Source organism: Maylandia zebra, linkage group LG22 (genome assembly GCF_041146795.1).
Source record: "Maylandia zebra isolate NMK-2024a linkage group LG22, Mzebra_GT3a, whole genome shotgun sequence".
Taxonomy (NCBI): Eukaryota; Metazoa; Chordata; class Actinopteri; order Cichliformes; family Cichlidae; genus Maylandia; species Maylandia zebra.
In genome coordinates this window covers 26793225-26814809 of record NC_135187.1, presented here as the reverse complement: position 1 = coordinate 26814809, position 21585 = coordinate 26793225, and the positions used below count along the sequence as shown (strand labels likewise).

Below are 21585 nucleotides of genomic sequence, written 5' to 3'. Positions count from 1 at the left end.
AGTTCCTCATTTTCAGAGGCTAAAATGTTATTGGACAAACTAATAAAGCTATACTTGGAACATGGCAAGAGTTTTAACGCCCCAAATCCCACCAATCTGACTTTGTCTGGGGTATTAGGCTCCTGGGAAGTTCTAACAAGCCTATCTCTAATATTTTTTCCTCTCCTATAGGTTATCATTGGTGGCTCTTTAAAGGTCCCCAATAAGTTTGAGTCATTTTGAAGGATATATCAATGTTTTAAAATTATTTCTTTAATGTTCCTGGTTTTTGGTGTGAAGGTTGTACAAAAGACAAGGTTAGGTTTAAGTTTTGGAGATTTCTTAGTTTCTAAATAGAAACCTGTTACTGAATTCACCTTCTGTTCAGCAGATTTTAAGCAGTCCTCTTTGTAATCTCTTTCTTTAAATTTGTTCATCTCTTCTTTGCTCTCATTGTATTTCTCAGAAGTTTCACAGATATGTTTGACTCTATTCAATTGGCTTACAGGTAGGCTTTTTTTGAGGTGGCTCGGATGGAAACTTGCAGCATGAAGTAATGTATTCCGATCAGTGGGTTTAGAATACAAGGAGGTGGACAGAGATTTGTCTTTTTCTGTTACTTTTATGTCCAGAAAGTTCATTTCTTCAGTGTTGTAATTGAGGGTGAAACGTAAGCCTACAAAATGTCCATTTAGGAATTCTACAAACTAGTAATATAGAGACTTGTCCTTTCCAGAGTAAAAACACATCATCTATATACCGTTTCCAAGACATAATAAATGGTAAATAAGGGTTATTTTAGTGATTATATAGAATTTGTTCTTCCAGGCGACCAACAAAAAGGCAAGTAAAAATGGGGGTCATTTGGGTTCCCATTGCAGTGCCAGAGATCTGAAGGTATGGTGTGTTGTTGAAAAAGAAATAATTCCTCTGTAGGACAAAAGCAGCCAGTTTAGTTAGAAGAGAGCTAGATGGTAATTTCGTAGACCTGGTATCAAGGAAATGTTCCAGGGTCTCTAGGCTTTGTTCCTGATTACAGTTTTTGCTCGTTGCTTGAACACTATAAACTCATGCTTAGACTAAAGTAACACAACTTGAAGCTTTTGTTACCATACCTCAAACACATGTACCCATACCTTAAACAAAAGTGCTGCTTTGCACTCTGGTTGCAATTATGCAACACACTTACTCCTTTATGCAACACACATGGTCCTGCATACTACACTCTATTTCATACATAAGACACTTCGTTCAAAAATGAAATTTCAGGGTGCCATTTGGAAAACACATGTATCCAAAATACAAAACACATCGGGTAATTGCAACCACTCAAATATACACCTGAAGGCACTTACTTGCAAAACTGAACACCAATTAGCCAACCACAAAAAGCCCTCAGTTTAGCCATTTCAAGAACTTTGCAAGCATGGATGGAGGGAGAGCAAGAGGAAGAGGAGGAGGAGGTCAAAGAGGCCATGCACGGACCCATATTTCTGATGATATAAGAGCAACTTTGGTGGACCATGTCATCAACCACGGCCTGACTATGAGGGAAGCTGGGCAGAGAGTCCACCCACATCTAAGCCGCTTCACAGTGGCATCTGTAATACGAACATTCCGACTAGAAAACAGGTATGTCTGCACCTCCATACCTTCTGCTCTACTCAGATGGTTTTATAGCACTGTTCTACAGTATATCACATTACCATATCAAGTGTACGGGGTGCTAATGCTCCTTTTGCAGCCAAAGTGGTAGTTTCTGTGAAACATACCATGATTACTTATATTGAAGTACAGTGTTGTACAGTGGATGATACAGTATATACAGTGAAGTACTGTAAGAAAAATAAGCAAACCGATGACAATATGTGGTTGTATTTCTCTAGAATGACTCGAAGACCTTCTGGGGGAGGACGCCAACGCCTGTTCACACAACGGCAGGAACTTGCTGTTGTGAACCTAGTGAGGGCAGACAATGCCATCCGTCTCCACCAGCTACGACGGAAAATACTTGCAGACAGGCGAGTGTTCAGCAACATAGACCATGTGAGCATCACCACCATCAGACGCATCTTGGGTAAACACAGCATCACCATGAAGCAGCTCTACAGAGTCCCATTCGAGAGGAACAGTGACAGGGTCAAAGGACTTCGAGCTGAATATGTACGGGTACGTGTAACTGTCCCTTACATTTACAATAGAGTATTGGTGAAGTCCAGTAGCAGCTGAATATGTACCATATCAGTACCACATGGATCTATTCTGAGAGCTACACAGGTACCTGTGTGATGGGGTGAGGGTGCTGTATGTGTAGCACTGTAGTACAGTGATATGTTCCCCTTTTTTTCAGAGAATCTTGGCCATGGATGGAGCTGCACAGCCTCATGAATACATTTTCATTGATGAAGCTGGATTCGACCTGAGCAATGCGGCGACATTCAGGTGACAGCAATCCATGGATGGTTTTGACATGGAAGAGGATATTTTCCCCAGTGCCTAGCGGGAGAAGACATTGCTTGCGATGTTGATGAGGTCCTGTGGCCAGACCCCAACAGACGGCGGGATCCATGAGCCCACGTATGCACAATTGTCATGATTTTTTGTTTACAGTATAGTGTTTTTTCTATTACTGTATTATGTTTTTTTTTTGTTTTTGTTTTTTTTTGCTTTATCTGAATTCATGGTACTGCAATGTACAATATTGAGTAGGTCTATTTGCTTTTTTGGTTGTTTGCAAATGTGTCTCCTGAAAATATGCCTTCTGAATGAACAATGGAAATCAAAGACTGCAGTGCTTTATATAAAGTAGACTAGTGTGTTCCTCCTGCTCTGTAAGTGTTTGCATATGATGCAAGTATGTGTCATTTTGTCAACAGAGTTACATTTTGACAAAGGAATGTTAGGTTTTGATAGCAGAGTTTAGGTTTTGAGAGTAGAGTTTCAATTTGGTGCAGATGTGAATGGTATATTTCCCAGTGTTGTGTCATGTTTACTTGTGTTTAGGGTTTTGGCACAATGAGCAAAGTTTTGCAAAATGTGTTCAGGCAACGGGCAAAAACTGTAATATTGGTATACAGGGATTTAATATCCAGGGTACACAATATTATATCTGGTTTGAGATCTTTGAGGAAAAGCAAAAAGTGGGAGCCATATTTTATGTAATAATTTAAGGATGGTAAAAAGTTCTTAATGTGGAAGTCTACAAAGCTTGATATTGATATTCTCTGTTAGACTACCAATTCCAGAAACAACAGGTCTGCCAGGTGGTTCCTCTAGGTTTTTATGAATATGGGGTAATATGTATAAGAAAGCCCTTAAGAGATGTTCATTAAGTAAAAATGTTTTCTCCTTCAGAGAAATCTCCCCTCTTCAAGTAACAGTTATAGTTCTTTAAAGTATTCTTTTGTAGGGTGAGATTTAAGTTTTTTTATAGAAAGTTTGATTTGTTAATTGTCCATCCATCCACTCGCTTATCCTTTTCAGGGTCGCAGGAGCCTAGCTGTCATAGGGCGAGAGGCGGGGTACACCCTGGACAGGTCGCCAGTCTGTTGCAGGGCTAACACACAAAGACAGATAACCATTCGCACACACATTCACACCTATGGGCAATTTGGATTGATCAATTAACCTATCCCCACTAACTGCATGTCTTTGGACTGTGGGAGGAAGCCGGAGAGCCCGGGGAGAACATGCAAACTCACACAGAAAGAGTTTCCAATTCCACCACCTGATGGTGGAATTGAACGCAGGACCTTCTCGCTGTGCAGCAACAGCGCTAACCACCATGCCACCATGCTGCCCTCTATGAAAAATGCCATTATATATAAGGTAAGATGAAGAGTTGTGGTGAATTGACTGACTGCATTCCCAAGACTTGTTACTCCACAGTAATATCACATTAATCTGCAATAATGTTTTTTTATACAAACATTGGGTTGAATTGAAACCATCCTAAATAGAGTCAAATATTAAGGTTGAAAGTATTAGAGTAAAAATAGTAGCATTGTACCACCGTGCTGCCTTTGTTAAACGTCTTAAATTTTAATTTTCATATTGAATTTTGTCCATTATGACTATGGCACCTCCTTTGTCGGCAGGTTTGATGACAATGATGACAATGGATTTATTCTGTTCAAGTTCTGTCAGTGCTTGTTGTTAGTCATCTGTTAGTTGTGTGAAGTAAAGGTTTTCTGTTAAATATATTTTTCAAGTTCTATGAGTCTACAGTGTGTATCTATCAAGTGGTTTATGTTCTTAGGACAAAAGCTGCTTTTAATGTAAAAGGTACTTTTGTGTACATTATTGTGGGAAGGTTCATTGTTCATAAAAAAAATTGCATCTAACATTTCTAAAAACATTATGTAAATCTCAAAAGAGTTCAAATTGACCTACAGAAGGAGTTGGTACAAAAGAAAGACCAAGTTCAAGCACTGACAGCTGAGCAGGGGTCAAAGCAGTGTTACTCAAGTTAACAACAGCTAACTTCTTCCCAGGAATCGGGATCGGGTCCATGGACGGTTCTGTGAGTCTTTTCATTTTTCCCCACCGTGTGCATTTGGATTTGGGCCTCTTCTGGACAGTGGTTCCAGGTGGGGAAACTCCGTTTGGTCCAAGAAAGGATATATGGAGTGGTTGGGTAATTTGTGCTGTGACCTTTTCTTATTTGTGGTAGTTAAAGGAAGCCTTGGATGTGTTTTCTTAAAACAAACTTTCTGTTGCGTTTGGTGTGGTTCAGTGATCGTGGCAGCATTCATAGTTGAATTGAGTATCTTTGGACCATGGGTGTGTGAATCCCTTTTTGCATAATCTCATCTCTTAGGAATTTGGCTCTTTTGAGGTCCTTTGTTTTATTTTCATATTCCATTAGTCTTAAATCAATTTAAGAAAGAAGGTGAAGTTGTGCCAGAAATTTTTGTTGCTATCTGGAGTTATGGAAAGACTGCACTTACCTCAAACAGTGCCTGAATACAGGATAACGCACTTTGAATTGCCGATTTATTTATTTTTATTACATTTAACATCCATGATTTTGAAAGGGGAAAAAACTCTTTCAAACAACCTGGAACTTCAAAATGAAGGAATGAAGCATAGCTTTGTTAAGCATTCCATATTTGTTAAAGTGCTTGTGGTTTTGTACACTTTCATGAAAACTTCAATGCAAGGATTTACAGAATTCACAAGGTGATGTCATAATTTTGATTAAAATTGCTTTAACAAGTGGAGAAAAGCTTGTTTAATAGCCTCTAGCCTCTATGGTAGGGCTGGGCAATATGAGGAAAATCTAATATTGCAATATTTTTTGGCTACATCAAAATACACAATATATATTTTCACAATATGTCTTGACCCCAGCTCCCCCGGTACCAGGAGCTGCAGTTTAACCCTCCATGAATTCAAGTTTTATATGTAAATACCAGCATATACTGGAAACACTCTCCAAAGTGCAGCTAAACCCATTTTCGGTTAGTATGTTATTTTATTTTAGTTATTTTAAAATATATATTAAAACCATTGTTGGTTTTAATCTAGTTTAAACCAAACCACTCCACTGGATTTAGCTACACTTTGGACAGTGTTTCTGGAATGCAGAAGCTAGCGAGCTGATTGGAGACCAAAAGTCAATCAGAATTTTTGCATCAAAGTCTGTGATTGATTGGTTTTGTGGCACATTTATAACGGTGTACAGAAAGAGCTGAGTGCAGGGTGCAGAGATGTTGAGGACAGGAGCGACACACTGAGAGCAGGTCCGCAGATGTCTGTGAGCACACAGTACACAGATCTGACCACAGAATCTTTTAACAGACTTGACATGGTGGACATTTAAGACACTCCTCCTTTTCTTCCTCTTTTTTTTATCTTTAAATGGTTTGGAATATTATGCTTTTTTCGTTTTCTGTGAATTGGAATGGCACTTTGAGAATACATGATTTGAGAAGCTTGAAAAATCTGTTGTTTGTAAGTTAAGTGTGTCTGATACAGCATAAGATACAGAGTGTGCGATGATAATAAGGGGGTGTTAGGATACTAAAATGAACATGAGGCTTGATAAATCATAAAGTCAAGACTGATCAAAACAATGAAGTTATAAAGAGGTGCAGTGCATATACAGTGATGAAGAGAGCATATATTTTATTCTGCTACCCTCATAAAAGTCAGCCTGTGTGTATCTGTCTAAATGTATTTACTGCGTACTTTCACACTAAGGAACTCTCATTATGACATCATTGCAAATTATGATGCATTGCAATGTTGAAACTGTATTTCCTGCTTGTCTCCAAGTGTTCAGTCAATACTGGCTAGACAAACCAGATCAGGTGTAATAAATCACTCCAATCGAAATGATGCAAGACTGAGCTCGATATATAATTCGATTATAAACAACTTTGTGTAACTAATACATTTGCTCTTAATAATAAAGTACTATAGAGTAAAATAGTGTTTTTATTTAAAATTAAATTATTCAATAATAAATTACTTTAGTAATGTTATAAATAAATCAATGAATAAATAAATATAAATGAATAAATAAAATGATATTTTTTTTAAAATGCAGAATTTATTCTACAACATTATTTAAGCACAGAATTCTTTATTTCAATGTATGTGGCTCTTGTGGTCCTCCATTGACCTTTGACTGAGCTCTGACCAGAAATCTCCCACTGATTTGATTCTCAGCTCAGTCCACAGCTCAGTCAGTGATACAGTAAAGGAAAACTCAGCAGGAATTATCATTTAACTATTTTTAATTTTCTGTTAAAGGTTTTCACATACGATTTTTTATGGTGGCACATCATATTAAATTAATATATATATGAATTTAACTGTAAAAAAACAAATGAAAACTGCTGCAAATCTTTGTCTGGCAAAGTAATTTAAGAAAACCAGGTTAGTGTTTCTTAGAGACACACGGGTGTTTTATCATTTTTACAAAGTGTGCAGCTCCTCACAGGTTCATTGAAAATAAACAGGTAGTTATTCTGTAAGAGATCACTGATGGGATAATAAAGCTGAATCCATTTGTTTCTCAGTGAAATCAGCTCTAAACATTGATTTATACAGCTTTGGATATAAAAATGAGCTGGAGACCTGATTCTTCCAGAATCCTTTTCAAACCCAGACTCATGTTTCCATAAATCTGACAGAAAGTCAGTCTGAGTCTCAGAGACAGTAAATACGATTATCGTTAGATCTTCATCTTATAATATAAAGCACCTTGAGGCGACTGCTGTTGTGTTTTGGTGTTGTGGGTCCACAGAGGTTGAAACACATATATTTAATTTTTCCGATTTTAATGGATAAAAAAAGTTGGATATCATCTGCATAGCAGTGAAAATATGCGCTATCACAGGGGCAGTATCATAATTAATGAGGAACTCCTATTTACAGTCTATTAGATAGATATGATTCAAACCGCTGCAGCGCCGTACCTACCTACAGCATGCTCTGACTATAATATTCTAATAATAATAGAATATTATAGTCAACAGTATCAAACGCTGCACTGAGGTCTACCAGGACAAGCACAGAGATGAGTCCACTGTCAGAGGACATGAGAAGATAATGTATAACCTTCACTAAAGCGGTTTCTGTAGCAGGACAGCAGAGTGAAGACTTTTTTAAAGTACATGATATGTCATTTATATCACCAAGTAGAACTTGAGTCATGACTCGACTGATGATTCCTACCAAACTCTTCATTAAGTGGTTTGCAGGACGTTCTTCAGTACAAACTCAACTGATAATTTTGCGACTAAACGTTAAAACCACGAATTTTCTCTTTGGACTTCAGTGCCCTTTCATTTGAGTCAGATGTCGTGCCTCTCCAACACAAACCAAACAAATAGGTTCTCATTTATAAACAGGATTTATGGCACTTCCCACTCCCATTTCTAAAATCTTGATGTGATTGTGACGTGACCTTTCTACAAAACTGACTTTTCTTCTCCACATCTGGATGCCTACAATTTAGCACATCCTTGTTCTGACCATAAAGGGCCATGTTCACGTTATATTAAAAAAGAAAAAGAAAAATTAAACCAGATTGATCAAAGCCTCAATTTCAAACAATATCGCAACATTCATTTGGACAGCAGCAGATTTGTTGAGTTTAATTTTAATTAAATAATCGCAAGTTCACAACAACAGTCAACCAAAGGCGCTTTGACCCGACAATAATAAATCTGATTGTTGCACACACTACAAGTCCTGCAGTAACACTTGTGCATGCAGACATTTTTCTTGAACATTTAAAGCTGAATGTGAGAGTTTGCCGGTGAATACATTTATATGATCCACATAAATGTCCTTCCTGGTGGTTTATTAAAAGGAGCACTGCATCTGGAAATAAGTGGATATGAGGATGTACTTTTTTGTTCACACCTGTCAGATTCATGTGAAACATATTTCCACCTGCACTTTTTAATAAATAGGACATCAAGCTTTGTAGGAGATGCATTCACAGCTCCTGGTAAAAAGACAAACTGTTACGCTCCTATCAAAACTCGCCACTTTTTATAAGCCTGTTTTGATTTGGTTGTAGAACAAAGAAACATTCTTGCTCATTGTATCCTCTTCATTGTAAATGATTGTATGTTTTATCAGTTCCATCTCCAGCAACAGCTGATCAGTCTGAGAAGGCCATTGTGCGTCACAATGTGTTTGCTGACTCATCATTTTCTACTTTTGCCTGAATGTGACTCTGCAGACCCAGGCGGATGACTCTCTGCTGTGTGCAGCTTCATGTGTCTCTTTAGATGTCCCGTAACAGTGAAACGTTTCTCACAAACAGAGCAGCTGAATGGTTTTTCTCCTGTGTGAATCCTCATGTGGATCTTCAGGCTCCCCTTTTGGGCACAGCTTTTCCCACAAATATTACAGCTGAATGGTTTCTCTCCTGTGTGGACTCTCATGTGTTTGGTTAGGTCTCCTTTTTCTGCGCAGCACTTTCCACAGAAAGGACAGCTGAAGGGTTTCTCTCCTGTGTGAACTCTCATGTGCTTCTTTAGGTCTGTTTTCTGAGCACAGCCTTTCCCACAGACAGAGCAGCTGAAAGGTTTCTCCCCTGTATGGTACTTCATGTGTCTGTTGAGATGTTCTTTAACATGAAAACTTTTATTGCACACTGAGCAGGTGAACGGTTTCTCTCCTGTGTGGATCCTCATGTGTCTGGTCATGTTTCCCCTCCCACTGAAATTTTTCCCACAGAACAAGCAGCTGTATGGTTGCTCCCCAGTGTGACATCGCATGTGTGCCGTTAAGGAGCCACTGTCTTTAAATGACTTATCACAGTCTGTGCAGGGAAATGGTCTCTCTCCTGTGTGGTCTCTTATGTGTCTGTTCAAATTTCCCTTAAGGCTAAATCTTTTCCCACAATATGAGCAGGGAAATGGTCTCTCCTTGACTACAGTGCCAACATCAATGTCAGGATTTTTAACATCTCTACCTGACTGGGCTTCCTTTGTTTGTGTCCAGTCACAGTCACTGTCATCAGTTTCAGTCGAGTCCAGAGAGTTGTCTTCACTAACAGGCTGTAACAGTGGATCTGGATCTGAGTTCCTGTCTGCTTCTGGTCCTCCCTCCGAGCCTCTGCTCTCCTCAGTCCAGCAGTGATGAAGTTGTGAGGACTCAGGCTTCTCCTCATCATCTTCACTCTTCACGTGCACAGGGCTGAATGTGAACGTGGTGATTTCAGCTACCTGCAGGTCCTGAAGCTGTTCTCCTGTCTGACTGGCCCAGGCTTCTTCCTCTTCCTCTTTAATCTGTGGGGGCACTGGGTCTTCCCCCGGGTCCAGGCTGGAGCTCTTCTCCTGGTGTTCACGGGAAACTTCATCTTTGCTCCCCAACGGCTGCTGAACATCTGAAGGAAACACTGAAACAGACACAAAATGTGATCTCAGTTCTCTTTCAATCCTAGCAGAAATATGTTGTACCATCATATATGTTATAATGTCCACTACAGATTACAGATTGTTATGCAGAAGAAGCAGCTCGGGGTCAATTTGTGACACCATCATAGGCACATGACTAATTGGGATGCCAAGAGCCAGAAGCACACTTTCTTAACCCTGTACACTTAAACCTATCTCTGTTTTGGAGAAAGTAAGAGAGCAGAGGGAACAGAATGAGAATATATTTGATCTGTGTGATTATTTAACTTTACAATGTGGTGCCAAATCACATAAAGTTGACTCAGAGTGCTTTATTTTACAAAAGGTAAAGATCCTACACTGTTAAAGAGGAAATCAGGGGCTCAGGGAGGGGCGGACATCTGCCATGAACAGCTGGGTGTGAGGAGAAATCAGAATCAGAAAGACTTTATTTATCCCCAGGAGGCAATTACGATACAACAGAGCAGCATGACGTTGAAGATAAAACAAGAAAGAGAAAAGATGTGAGCACAGCCAGTGAGGACTTCGACCTTTCTGGGGCAAATAACTAAATATGTAATTTGTGGCATATGTGAAATTGGATTAATAATCAGCTGCCTTTCTCAGAGTCTTTTCTTCGTGTTGTTCTGGTCAGTGCTCAGTGCAGCAGCTTATGAACCAGGTCCTCGCCTGCTGCAGACTGGTCTAATGGAACTATCACCAGATGTGGTCCATCACAGAGAAGATTATCTAACTAGCTGATAGCAGGACCACAGACACTCTGTGGAAGTGCCTAGTTTATGCTCATGAACAGAGGTGTGCACCAAAAGTCAGCACTGCTTCTGAAGAAAAAATTTTAATATATTTTTTTGGCTTTATTAGATAGGTGCACAGTGAAAACTGACATAAAAGCGAAGGGAAAGACATGCGGCAAAGTGCCGCAGGTCGGACTCAAACCCGGGCCGGCCACACTCAGCCATGCGGCATAAGGTCGCCTGCTCATCCAACTGAGCTAAACTGGCACCACCTTCTGAAGGAAGTTGAAGAAAAAATTGCAAAGAGCCAGTATAAACATAGGGCTTTGCAGATGTCACAGTTGGAGTGTAACAAAATAAGTGTTGACTGTACACACGACTGGACCAGAATTATAGATAATTAAATGTTGCTGGGTTTAACATTTGGTGCATCTATTTATCCCTGTTCTGTCTACTCTGTATGTTAATTTTCCAACTCTGGGAATAATAAAGGCTCTCTGATCTTATCTCATTTTATCTTGCCTCCTTTTTTTTCTCCTGAAATGAAAACATTATGAACTAAAAACTTTCCATGCTCGATCAGTTTATTGCTAATAACAGCTCAGAAAGACAAGAGACGCTGTCTGTTGCAGTTTGAGTGATGTACAGTCAGGTCTGTGATTTGTGGCACTCTGACACAGTTTCACCTCTGTGTACGACCAAAGTGGATGTTAAATTAGTGAAGATGTGAATAAAAGTGTAAACCTTCTGCTTGAGTTCAGGATTTTACCTGACCTGGTGAAAAAGTGATCATTTCTTTTTCTCATCAATAATTTTACTTTGTATCTGCTGGGATGCACGCAATCTCAACTCTTGCGCGCGGACATCAGCTGACAACGCGAGCTCGGTTCGGCTGCTCTCGGCTGTTTCCGGACACTGACCTGCCGCGCGCAGCCGGACTTCGGGCTTGAGCACGGCATCGAGCAGCCTCCTCTGGCGGCAGATCTCCCGCTCTGAGCGCTCCACTCTGTCCTGGTACTCCGCCACGGTCTCCTCCAACAGAGCGACGATCTCCTCCGCGGCCGCCGTCAGCCGCTCGGTCAGCAGCGCTCTCAGCGCCGGGAGCTCGGCTGCTTCTTCTCCCTTCTCCAGCCGCAGCAGGAAGTCTTCGGCGGCGGCGCTGATCCGCTCGTGGACCGACACCCGCAGCAGCTGCACGGCGCACATTCTGCGGCTTCTCCCCACCGGGAGCCTCCGGGACAAAGAGAGCCAGTGGAAAGGTAAACACGCTGCGAGTTCCGCGTCGAGGAGCGCGGTGCGGAGAGAGCGAACAGCGCCCCTGCTGAAGCGGAGGCTGTCGGAGTCAGAGGAGAGTTGTGAGCGTGCGCCGGCGTCTCCTTGCTACTTTCTGGTTGTGCGGGACATTTTTAGCCAGAAGTAAACCGCCTGTGAGTCAGCAGATCAACTGATCAGAAAGCCATGAGAAAAAGGTTGCGCATTCAATGATGAGCAGGTGAGGCTGAGGAGCATCACATGTGGTAGAATTTATTTATTTTTAAACTACCTCATAATTTTGATCACATGTTTAGGTATTGTAGAATAGAGCATTGAAAGTAGACTGGTACACTCTGATACTAACAGACACAAACAAACAGAAGACACCGCCCCACGGATTGTGTACGGGTTGTGATAGGATGCTGTTCTATATGGCACAGCAAAGCACAGAAACTATAAGATATCAATTCTGGCAGAGCTCTCCCTCTCCTCATCTTTCTTGCTCTCTACAGGCCTGGCCAGAGAACAAGAGACAGTTGCCATGGTGAAGTGGGGAGAGTTTTCTTCCTATCACAGGGAGAAGCTCGCTGCATAAAGTGCAAGATGACCTAAGGGATGGACCCACACCAGGGGGACCAAGTTTAAACTGCAGTCTTCACCCAAACTCTCAACCAGTGATATGAATATTCTCTTTCTGTGTCTCCTAACAAAAGTGTGTTCTGCTTGGGTTCGGAGCGCTTTGTCTGTTTTGGCATATGGACCAGAGGAAGAGGCATGGCACAGTTAGTTACCTGAAATTTAAACTGCTTAATAATAAATTTTGAAAAATTATACTTCGATTATATACTTTGACTTTATACTGATTGTCATTTTTGTTTGTTGAATAATTGCAACTTTATTAATAAAGTTTAAAGAAATAGGAATCTGGTTCAGATTGAGTCCACAGTAATCCATAGTCCTCATGTGGTCCAGCAGCTGCCTTGTTGGCTCCGTTATGAGCAGCAGCCAGATGGAGCAAGATTCTGTCCTCCTAGTTTACTGTCAGAGGACTAGGTCATCACTGAGCTGCTGTTTGTCACTCACCTTGGACTTACCTGACACAGGTGCCGCTGTTAGCTAGAGCTCATTGGATGCAGTCAGGTTGTTAATAAAGTTTGTCAGTAATATAAATTCTTGTTATTTTTAGTTTTCTTTTCTCCTTTTTCTAGTCCTGCAGCAAGTCTTTTGATGAATCACCTGTTTTCTTCTCTGGTGAGACATGACAATCCCTATAAATAAGACAAGTACCCCATTTAAAAAAAAAAGCAAGATCTTAATCAAATGAAAGGATAATTATTCATAAAGACACTGGTGACACACACAGTAGCTCCAAATTTCCTGAACATCTCTACACGACAAGCAGCAGGTGAAGTGAGGACCCGGTCATGGACTAGCAGTTTCTAATAACTTACTGTGCGTTTATGGTGACTGAGCATGGGAACGTATCTTTATCCTGTATAAAACTGCTGATCTTGTCAGTTGCTTGCTGTATAAGCTTCCATTTGGCCTTAAAGTGACCAAGCTATTTAAATTACAGACAGAAATTTCATTTTATTTCATTCCTGCTGCTGGTATCCTCAACCCACGTAGTCATATCTGAGGATAAAACTCACTTCTGTCTACACCACATCCCTGCAGACCTTTCTCCAATCCACCTGTCAGATTCCCACTCCACTCTCTCCAAGGTGGGGCTTCAGGGGGTACATCCATGGGCTGATATGACTCTTTCAAGCTCATTATGATGCTAATGCATCCTTGTATGAAACTGCAAAATAGCACAAAAAAAAAAAAATCACAAGACTCAGTGCCTCCCACTGGCTTCATCCTAGGGAGAAGCAGTTTGTCAGCTTGTGTTGTTGGTTCAGTTTCTTCTTTCTTTTGGGTAGTTTCCATCATATTCATACCAATTCTTTGTAGCGACTTACAAGACATTCTAGCCTCTAAGTTAGCATGAGGAAAGCATTGCCATGTCCAAACCTGTGAGATACAAAAAAAATGAAAATGCAGGAAAATCAAAATGTGGAACACTGGCTGAATGTGTGGGATGTAGAAAGGGACACCTGGTCTGAATCCAGTCACTGGGCTACAAACATTTTATAAATAGCAGCGAGTTTGCCCAATGCCTGCCTGCCTGTTCAAACCTCTGGACTTCACAACACACTCTGAAGCTGCTCAGCTCAGCTAGCTACAGTTCACTGCAAAATAACACAATCTGCTGATTATGTTCACGAACATGCACATATTTCCCACAACCTTCGATTATATTCACTCCACCAATGGAATAATTCCTGTAAAAATCTAAAAATAAATAGTTACAGAAGCAGATTCAAATTAATGGTAGGAAATATTTGTATGAATAAAAAGGTCACAACAGTACATGAATACATACTTGTAATAATCATGTTAGGGCTGCCACAACGATTATTTTGATAGTCGACTAGTCACCGATTATTTTTGCGATTAGTCGACTAATCAGATCGTGCATCCATTGGACGTAAAACGTACAGCTGATTGCACCAGCAGCATCTGCTCTTATATAACTATCATTAGCTTACAGCTTTAAGTGTTTAAGGTATGTGCTAACTAAAAATAAAGACAAGATGATAGTTTATTAAATTTTAATGACATTTGCTGATTGTTTCGGTGGAGTTTGATAAACTCAGCTGTGTGCTCCTTGCTATCTAAAATATAACAGCACACCGGAGTATATTCTCGAGCGTCTCACACTTCTGATAATCAGTTGTCTGCTTGACGTTTATTCAGCTGTGTAAAAACTATAATTTTAATCTCAGCCAAACCGATTTACTCAGGAACAAATAAAACACTGAAAAAAGCCAAACAATAACATTTTTAAGTTATCTAAATGACTATGTATCATGTTTAACCTGAGTAGCGAAAGACAGCAGTGGGTTTGAAAACGATTTCCCCACCGGCTCTAGTGAGCCTTGAACCCCAGCTAGCTATCGAGCTGGTGGGTAACAGACGTCTCCGAAAACCTCGGAGCTCTTTTGAAAATATCTGGTGTCTTGATAAACTGAGCAGATATTTGAGGTTTACACAGCTACATTCTCGCCTGAAAATATGTTAAACGTTTATTTTGTGACCCAGAAAGAATAATAAGAGTAATATTAAAACTAACTAGCTGCCGCCATTGTTGGAAACTGAGCAGGGCCACGCTAAGAATTCTGGGATAGGTAGGGCCACGAAGTATACACCCGACCCATCCTTCAAATCTGGGGAAACGAAGGGCGCATTTGTCGGCCGCATTTGTCGGAGTCTTCAAACTTGGACAGTCTTCGTCATGTCGCTGTAACGTAATCGGCCTACAAATGCAGGCACAGGAGGATGCGGTTCCTGAATTTGGACACAGCTACGATACCGGACACTGCTTCTTCTTCTTCGGGGTTTAACGGCAGCTGGCATCCTTGTACATGCAGTGCTGCCATCTTCTGTTTCAGTCCGTTATTACACGCTTAAATCCTACTACTTATTCCTGTGTCTTTTGGGATCTTACAAAGCTTCAAACGACGTGTCGACTATTAAATTAGTCGTCGACAATTTTGATAGTCGACGTAATCGTGACTAGTCAACTAATCGTGGCAGCCCTAATTTATGTACTGTATTCACTTGAAACTTAAACACAACCTAAAATCCAAAATAGACTTTTTTTTATTTCATTTTTAAGATTTGTAGCTGTGGACGATCAACCTGTTTACCAGCATCCTTATATGTTTAATATGTTGCTCCATAAACACCAAGAAATAATATGAGAAAAACTCAGTTGTTAAAAACACTGAAAACTAGAAACTATTTCTATCTGTGGAGCTCCCAGAATACGTCATTTGTAAAAATTACCGATTGTTAACTAATTTCTTAATGCATGTTTCAAAGTTTTAGCTCGAAGGTTTTGAGCCTCCACCCTTGCTGTTCCTAGACTATCAGAAAGTGCCGCCCCCTGAAGGATACTTCTTTTAGGCGGGCTGTCTCTTGTGAAGCTTCCTTGTCCTGAGTTTTACACATTTCATTCAGCTGATTTAAAAGTGATAGACTGGAATCTTGACTGTTGTAGTTTTAATTTAAAAAAAACTCAAATATTTCTGCATAAAAGCAGCCACACTGTCTGGCAGGAAGCTCAGATCTTTATGGTAATTTCAATTCTGTCCAGCTGACACTCTGTCTATATCATCTCTGAAGATATGGGAACATAAATATACTTCAACATGTTCATGAAGCAACAGCTTCTCAAACTGAGGACTTAACAGGAGCTGTGTCTGCAGCTCACAGCTGGATGAAGTCAGGCTGAACTTCCTGTCTTTGACAGTCTTTGACAGGCTGCTCTCCCCTGTGGACCTTCATGTGTGACTCCACTGAGCGTTTCTCCTGGTACCTCTTCCCACACTCCTGGCAGCTGTAGGGTTTTTCCCCTGTGTGAGTTAGCATGTGTCTCTTCAGGTCGATCTTCTGTACGAAGCCCTTATTGCAGAGCTGGCAGCTGTAGGGTTTCTCCTTCTTGTGGAACCTCTCGTGTGTCTCGAGTGAGATTTTCTGGCGAAACCTCTTCCCACAGAGGCTACAGATAAATGGCTTCTCACCCGTGTGGATCCTCATGTGAGAGTCCAGGTTTCCGATCTGCCTGAAGTTCTTCCCGCACACCCTACAGGTGTATGGCTTCTCCCCAGTGTGGATCCTCTTGTGAACATCCAGGTGTTGGCTCATGGTGAACTTCTTGCCGCAGACCTCACAGGAGTATATTCGTGGTTTCCCTCCCATGTGGCTCTTGATGTGCCTCTTTAGGACTGTGTTTTCTATGAAAGTCTTCCCACAGAACTCGCAGATGAACGGCCGCTCACCAGCATGCAGCTTCATGTGCCTCTCCAGCGATCCCTTTCTGGGGAAGTCCTTCCCACAGTCTTTGCACCTGAATGGTTTCTGGCCCGTGTGTGTCCTCATGTGGATCTCCATGTCTCTGAAGCTTATGCCACAAATGTCGCAGATCCGGCTTGTTTCTCTGTGACTCTGGATGTGCAGCTGCAAACTCTCAGAGGACTCTGCACGCTCTCCACAGATGCCACAGAGACAATCAGGGTGGTTTAGATGTGTCTCTGCATGCCTCACAAAGTTTCCTTTGTTGTGAAACGCATTGCTGCAGACCTTGCAGCAGTGAGAAGGGGTCAGGCTGGGTTTTCTGTGCCGGCTACTGATGGTCGTTTGCTCATCTGATCCATGGCACCGGATATGTCGCCTCAGCTCAGCACTCTTTGCAAATTCTTTTCCGCAAAAGCTGCAGCTGAGCGGTGTCTGTCCGTCGTGAGCTTTCATGTGTCGTTCAAGCGAGCTGCCTTGACTGAACTCTTTGTGGCAGATGTTGCAGGTGAATGGCTTCTCTGCCGTGTGGATTCTCATGTGGGTTACCATGTTGCCCTTCTGATTGAAGCCTTTCCCACAGACAACGCAGCTAAAAGGTTTCTCTCCAGTGTGCATCCTCATGTGCATCTCCTGAGCTCGGATTGAGGGAAACTTCTTGCCGCAGACATCACATGTCTTGGTGCTGTCACGGTGCATCTGGAGATGCAGCATTAGGCCATCACTGGACTCAAAACGCTCACCACACAGACCACACAGACAGTCGGCCTCTTTCAAGTGCTTCTCCACATGCTTCATCAGAAAGCCTTTCCTGTCAAAGGACTTCCCACACACTCTGCAAAGGTGAGACACCAACTGCTTGTCGTTCTCACATTGTTCTTCGTCTCCTGTTGGATCATCTGGAGAGGCCAGCTGGCGATCCAGTTCAGAGATGGTCTGTGGTCTGGAGGATGTGCCAGGCAGAGTCTCCTTCAGTTGGTTGTCTATCGAGTTGCTTGGCTTCAGACGTTTCTTGTCAGAGAGACTCGTGACGCCAACTGACAAACACAACTCTGGAGAGAAAATACATGACATGTGATTATTTAAATCATGTGACTCTATCACTTTTTTTTTTAAAGGTTTATGTGTTACCTAAACACTAGCCCCGCCCATACTTTCCCTCTGATGCCCTTTCTGCATGGTCCACGCCAGAAGCCTGATTTGTTTTGCACACACTTTTGCTTCTTTTGTTTCCTGTCATTGCTGTAGTTTAAAATTAATCATTTTCTTGCTGTCGTGGGATTAAATTTACTGAACTACTGATACCTGAACTTTGTATATTACATTAACGTTTATATCAGAGTTTGCTTCAGTAATGTTGAGGCGCGGGATTTGGAGAGACCAGTTACTGATAGTGTTCCAGTACATGTTTTTCCATCCAAGTATGTTTTTACTGCATTGGTGGTGTTTTTTGAGATCACTGTCATGCTGAAAATAAAACTCTGCAGTAATGCTTAAACTTCCATCTGTTAATACATTCAGTTGCTTTTTTACCAAAGGAACAATAGTGCAGGAACCACAAGTAAAGCCACACATTAATTTGATAATTTCTATCCTGCAGACAAAGCTTTTACCACCACTCACATTTAATTATTAGTTATTATTAATCTGTGGCTCTCTTCCAGTGGGTCTTTGTCCTGTCTTCCTCACCTCACCCCCCACCAGTCGTAGCAGGTGGCTACCCCTCGATGAGCCTGATCCTGCCACAGGTTTCTTTCTGTTAAAAGGGTGTTTTTCCTTTTCACTGTGGCCAAGTGCTTACTCATGGGGGGGGGGGGGTCATCTGATTGAGTCAAAGTCAGCTTTATTGTCAAACACCATATGTACAGTCATACACAGGAATTTAAAACTGAAATGCTCCCATGGCCCTCATTGTGCACTAAAACAATATAGAGATAAAAATAAAATAACAGTCTTATATACAACACAATACAATACAATCTTTTATAAACAACAGTGTCCAACACAATCCAAGTGTTCGTGGGCAAGAGTTTGTGTGCAAGTGGGGTGGAGGAATCAGTGAAAAGGTGGCGATGCTACATGACAGGTTTGCCCTTGCTGTTCTTAGGCTCACCTCATCCCCGGCTCTGAAGGCCACATTACATGTTTCCCCGTATAGGAATTTTCACGTGTTTCTCCAGTTTGGGCAGTCTTTTGGTCTGCATGATTCAAATCGCCCACCAGGATGAGAAAAGCATCTGGGTGGGCCTTCTGCTGCTCACTGACATGCTGATACATTTCATTCAGTGCCTCACTCCAATTGTTGTTAATGGAGCAGGGAGGGATATAAACAGCAACAAACAGTATGGCTGAAAATTCTCTCAGTAGGTAGAATGGTCTGCAATTGATGATCATAGTAGCAGAGGTGAACAGTGTTTGCAAGCCACAACAGGGTCGCAGCACCAGGCATCATCGATGTAAACACAGAGTTCCCCTCCATGAGCCTTACCCCCTACCCCATTCCAAAAGTGCATGAATGGCGCTTTTGGGAATGTTAACATGTGGAAACATGTTAAGCCATGTTTCCACAAACACGAAGACCCAACACTCCCTCATTGACTTCGAAGTGGACCAAAGTAAGCGAGCCTGATCCAGCTTGCTGTCCAGGGGAGTGCACATTGGGACAGTTCAATGGTGGGAATAGCGGGTTTGTGTGGATTAGCCGCTAACCTACTCCGGATGCCTCCGCGCTTACCCCTCTTCTGTTTCCTCTCACACCGCCTGAGACATTTCCACTGTGGGCGAGATCTAGTAGCAAGGGTCGGTGATAAATGCCTCCGAAGCAGTCCGCAGTGCTCTAGTGTAATTTGTAGTTCTTCCGTGTATCGTGAATTTGCTTCTGTTGATTTTGAGCACCGGGAGGAGGCCCCGGGGCAGACCCAGGACACGCTGGAGAGATTATATCTCTCGGCTGGCCTGGGAACGCCTTGGTATTCCCCCGGATAAGCTGGAGGAGGTGGCTGGGGAGAGGGAGGTCTGGGCCTCTTTGCTTAGGCTGCTGCCCCCGCGACCCGGCCCCGGACAAAGCGGATGAAAATGGATGGATGGATGGATGGATGGATGGATGATTTTGAGCATGCACTCACGACTGTACCTTACAACAATATAAAGCACCCTGAGGTGACTGCTGTTGTGATTCAGTTCTTTATAAATACAACTGAATTGAATTGAACTGAATTAAATGTTTTTTAAAGCCCTTACGAATAAGAACTATTTTGCTCTAGAAGTACAGAAAGGACCACATAACATCTCTTTGTCTCGGACCATCTCCAGCATCTTTTTCCATCTTCATGCATCTGGTCTCCTTCTGTCATTGCACAGTTTCTTATGTCTGCTCCTTTATTCCAGCATCATCACATCAACACTGTTTCAGCTCGGTCTGTATTTTAATCCTAAATTTGAAACGAAGTCTCAAGCATTCTTGAGCCTCGTGTTAGTTTAGTACTTACTTATGTGAAACTAATAAACGTGATGTATTTACTGGCTAAACTCCCACACTGACAGGTAATGTTTCCTGATAGCACTGTGTGCAAATACTTCATTAAATCCATGTAGTATTCGGAGTATTTAAATGCAGAAAGGAGATAAAGTTATCATTGAAAATCAGTTTATACATATACATTCAGATCTGTCGTATATAAACAGAAGAATGAGCACTAAAAGATCTGGGGGAGGACCGTGAGCGCGCCAGTAAATGGGACTAATTGAGGCTGCAGTGTGGTGCTGAATGTGGACACTGACCTTTGTGCTCCCCACCGGGATCTTCCGCGCCTCTCTCGGCCGCTCTGCTCGCTTCGAACGCGTTGAGGATGAGCTCGATGGCCGCCGACAGCCGCTCCACCAGCAGCTCCCGTAGCTCCGGCAGCTCGGCTCGGCTGCGTTCATGCAGCAGCCGGAAGATCTCCTGAGCGGCCGCCGCCATCCGCTGCTCGATGGTGGCCTTCAGCCTGCGGCTCTCGGACCGCTTTTTCGACATTTTGCAGCGAACAAAGAGCAGAATGTAAACAGGACGAGACACTTCCGGGATCGCCGGGCAAGCGTCACTGGAGGCGGACGCTCATTTCCTGCGTGAACCGGAATGTGACTCTACAGCTGCTGTTATGCTACCAGCTAAAATCCGACAGAAACGTCCGACAGAGAAATAAGGTGTAAAATTATTCAGGTTTCAGTCTAAAGTGTCCAGCTTTCACTTTTCTTCCAGTGTCGTGTAAACGCCTCAAATGTCAATGCATCACGTGACACGAAATTTGTCAAAAACACCTCAATTTAAAATGTCTTCACTAATTCACAGAGATCTACAGCTTCAATAATAAAGCTTTAGGTAAATTGTCAATTAACAACGTCTCCTGTTAATTTCTGCATGTACCAGAACCATTAACAAGCAGATACTGAGTTTAAATATAGAGGTTAGTGAAGACACCATCCAACTTGTCACATAGTGTTAACGTCTGTCGAACTGACCGTTACTCTTTAATACAATAAAATAAAATAAATCTTTAAAAAAGATTATTAAAGAATCTTTAATAAAATAATTCTGACGTTTCACAGGCACATCATGACCAGATTTCAAAAATCAGAAGAGTCTGGAGCTGGATTTCTAATAATAAAAACTGCAATATCGTATTGGTAGGAAGTATATGGGAACAGAAACCTCTGGACACGTTTTTTATGCTTGGAGAGCTGACCATTATTTGCGAAGGACATTATGGGCTGGTGGAGTGGATATTATGCTACTGTCCTTAGCACTGCTTTTTCGGGTTTACCTCTGACATGAGACAGAAAGCAAGTGA

At 41.9% G+C, this 21585-nt stretch overlaps 1 protein-coding gene across 1 annotated transcript; it reads right to left on the bottom strand.

Annotated features, from left to right (window-relative positions):
* Positions 1 to 6572: 6572 nt before the first annotated feature.
* LOC101463868 (uncharacterized) lies at positions 6573 to 20933 on the bottom strand. Its single transcript, XM_076879051.1, has 4 exons — positions 20537 to 20933; positions 16175 to 17808; positions 11521 to 11980; positions 6573 to 9847 (listed from the first exon to the last, which is right to left on the bottom strand). The coding sequence occupies exons 1-4, from the start codon at positions 20769 to 20771 to the stop codon at positions 8649 to 8651; spliced, it is 3528 nt and encodes a 1175-aa protein (XP_076735166.1). The 5' UTR covers positions 20772 to 20933; the 3' UTR covers positions 6573 to 8648.
* Between the last annotated feature and the right edge of the window lie 652 nt (positions 20934 to 21585).

Coding starts and splice junctions, on each gene's coding strand:
- LOC101463868 (XM_076879051.1), bottom strand. CDS start 20,771: ATGTCGAAAAAGCGGTCCGAGAGCCGCAGGCTGAAGGCCACCATCGAG. Junction 17,809..20,536: donor TCCCGGTGGGGAGCACAAAG/GTCAGTGTCCAC, acceptor TTTTCTCTCCAG/AGTTGTGTTTGTCAGTTGGC. Junction 9,848..11,520: donor AGTCCGGCTGCGCGCGGCAG/GTCAGTGTCCGG, acceptor TGTCTGTTTCAG/TGTTTCCTTCAGATGTTCAG.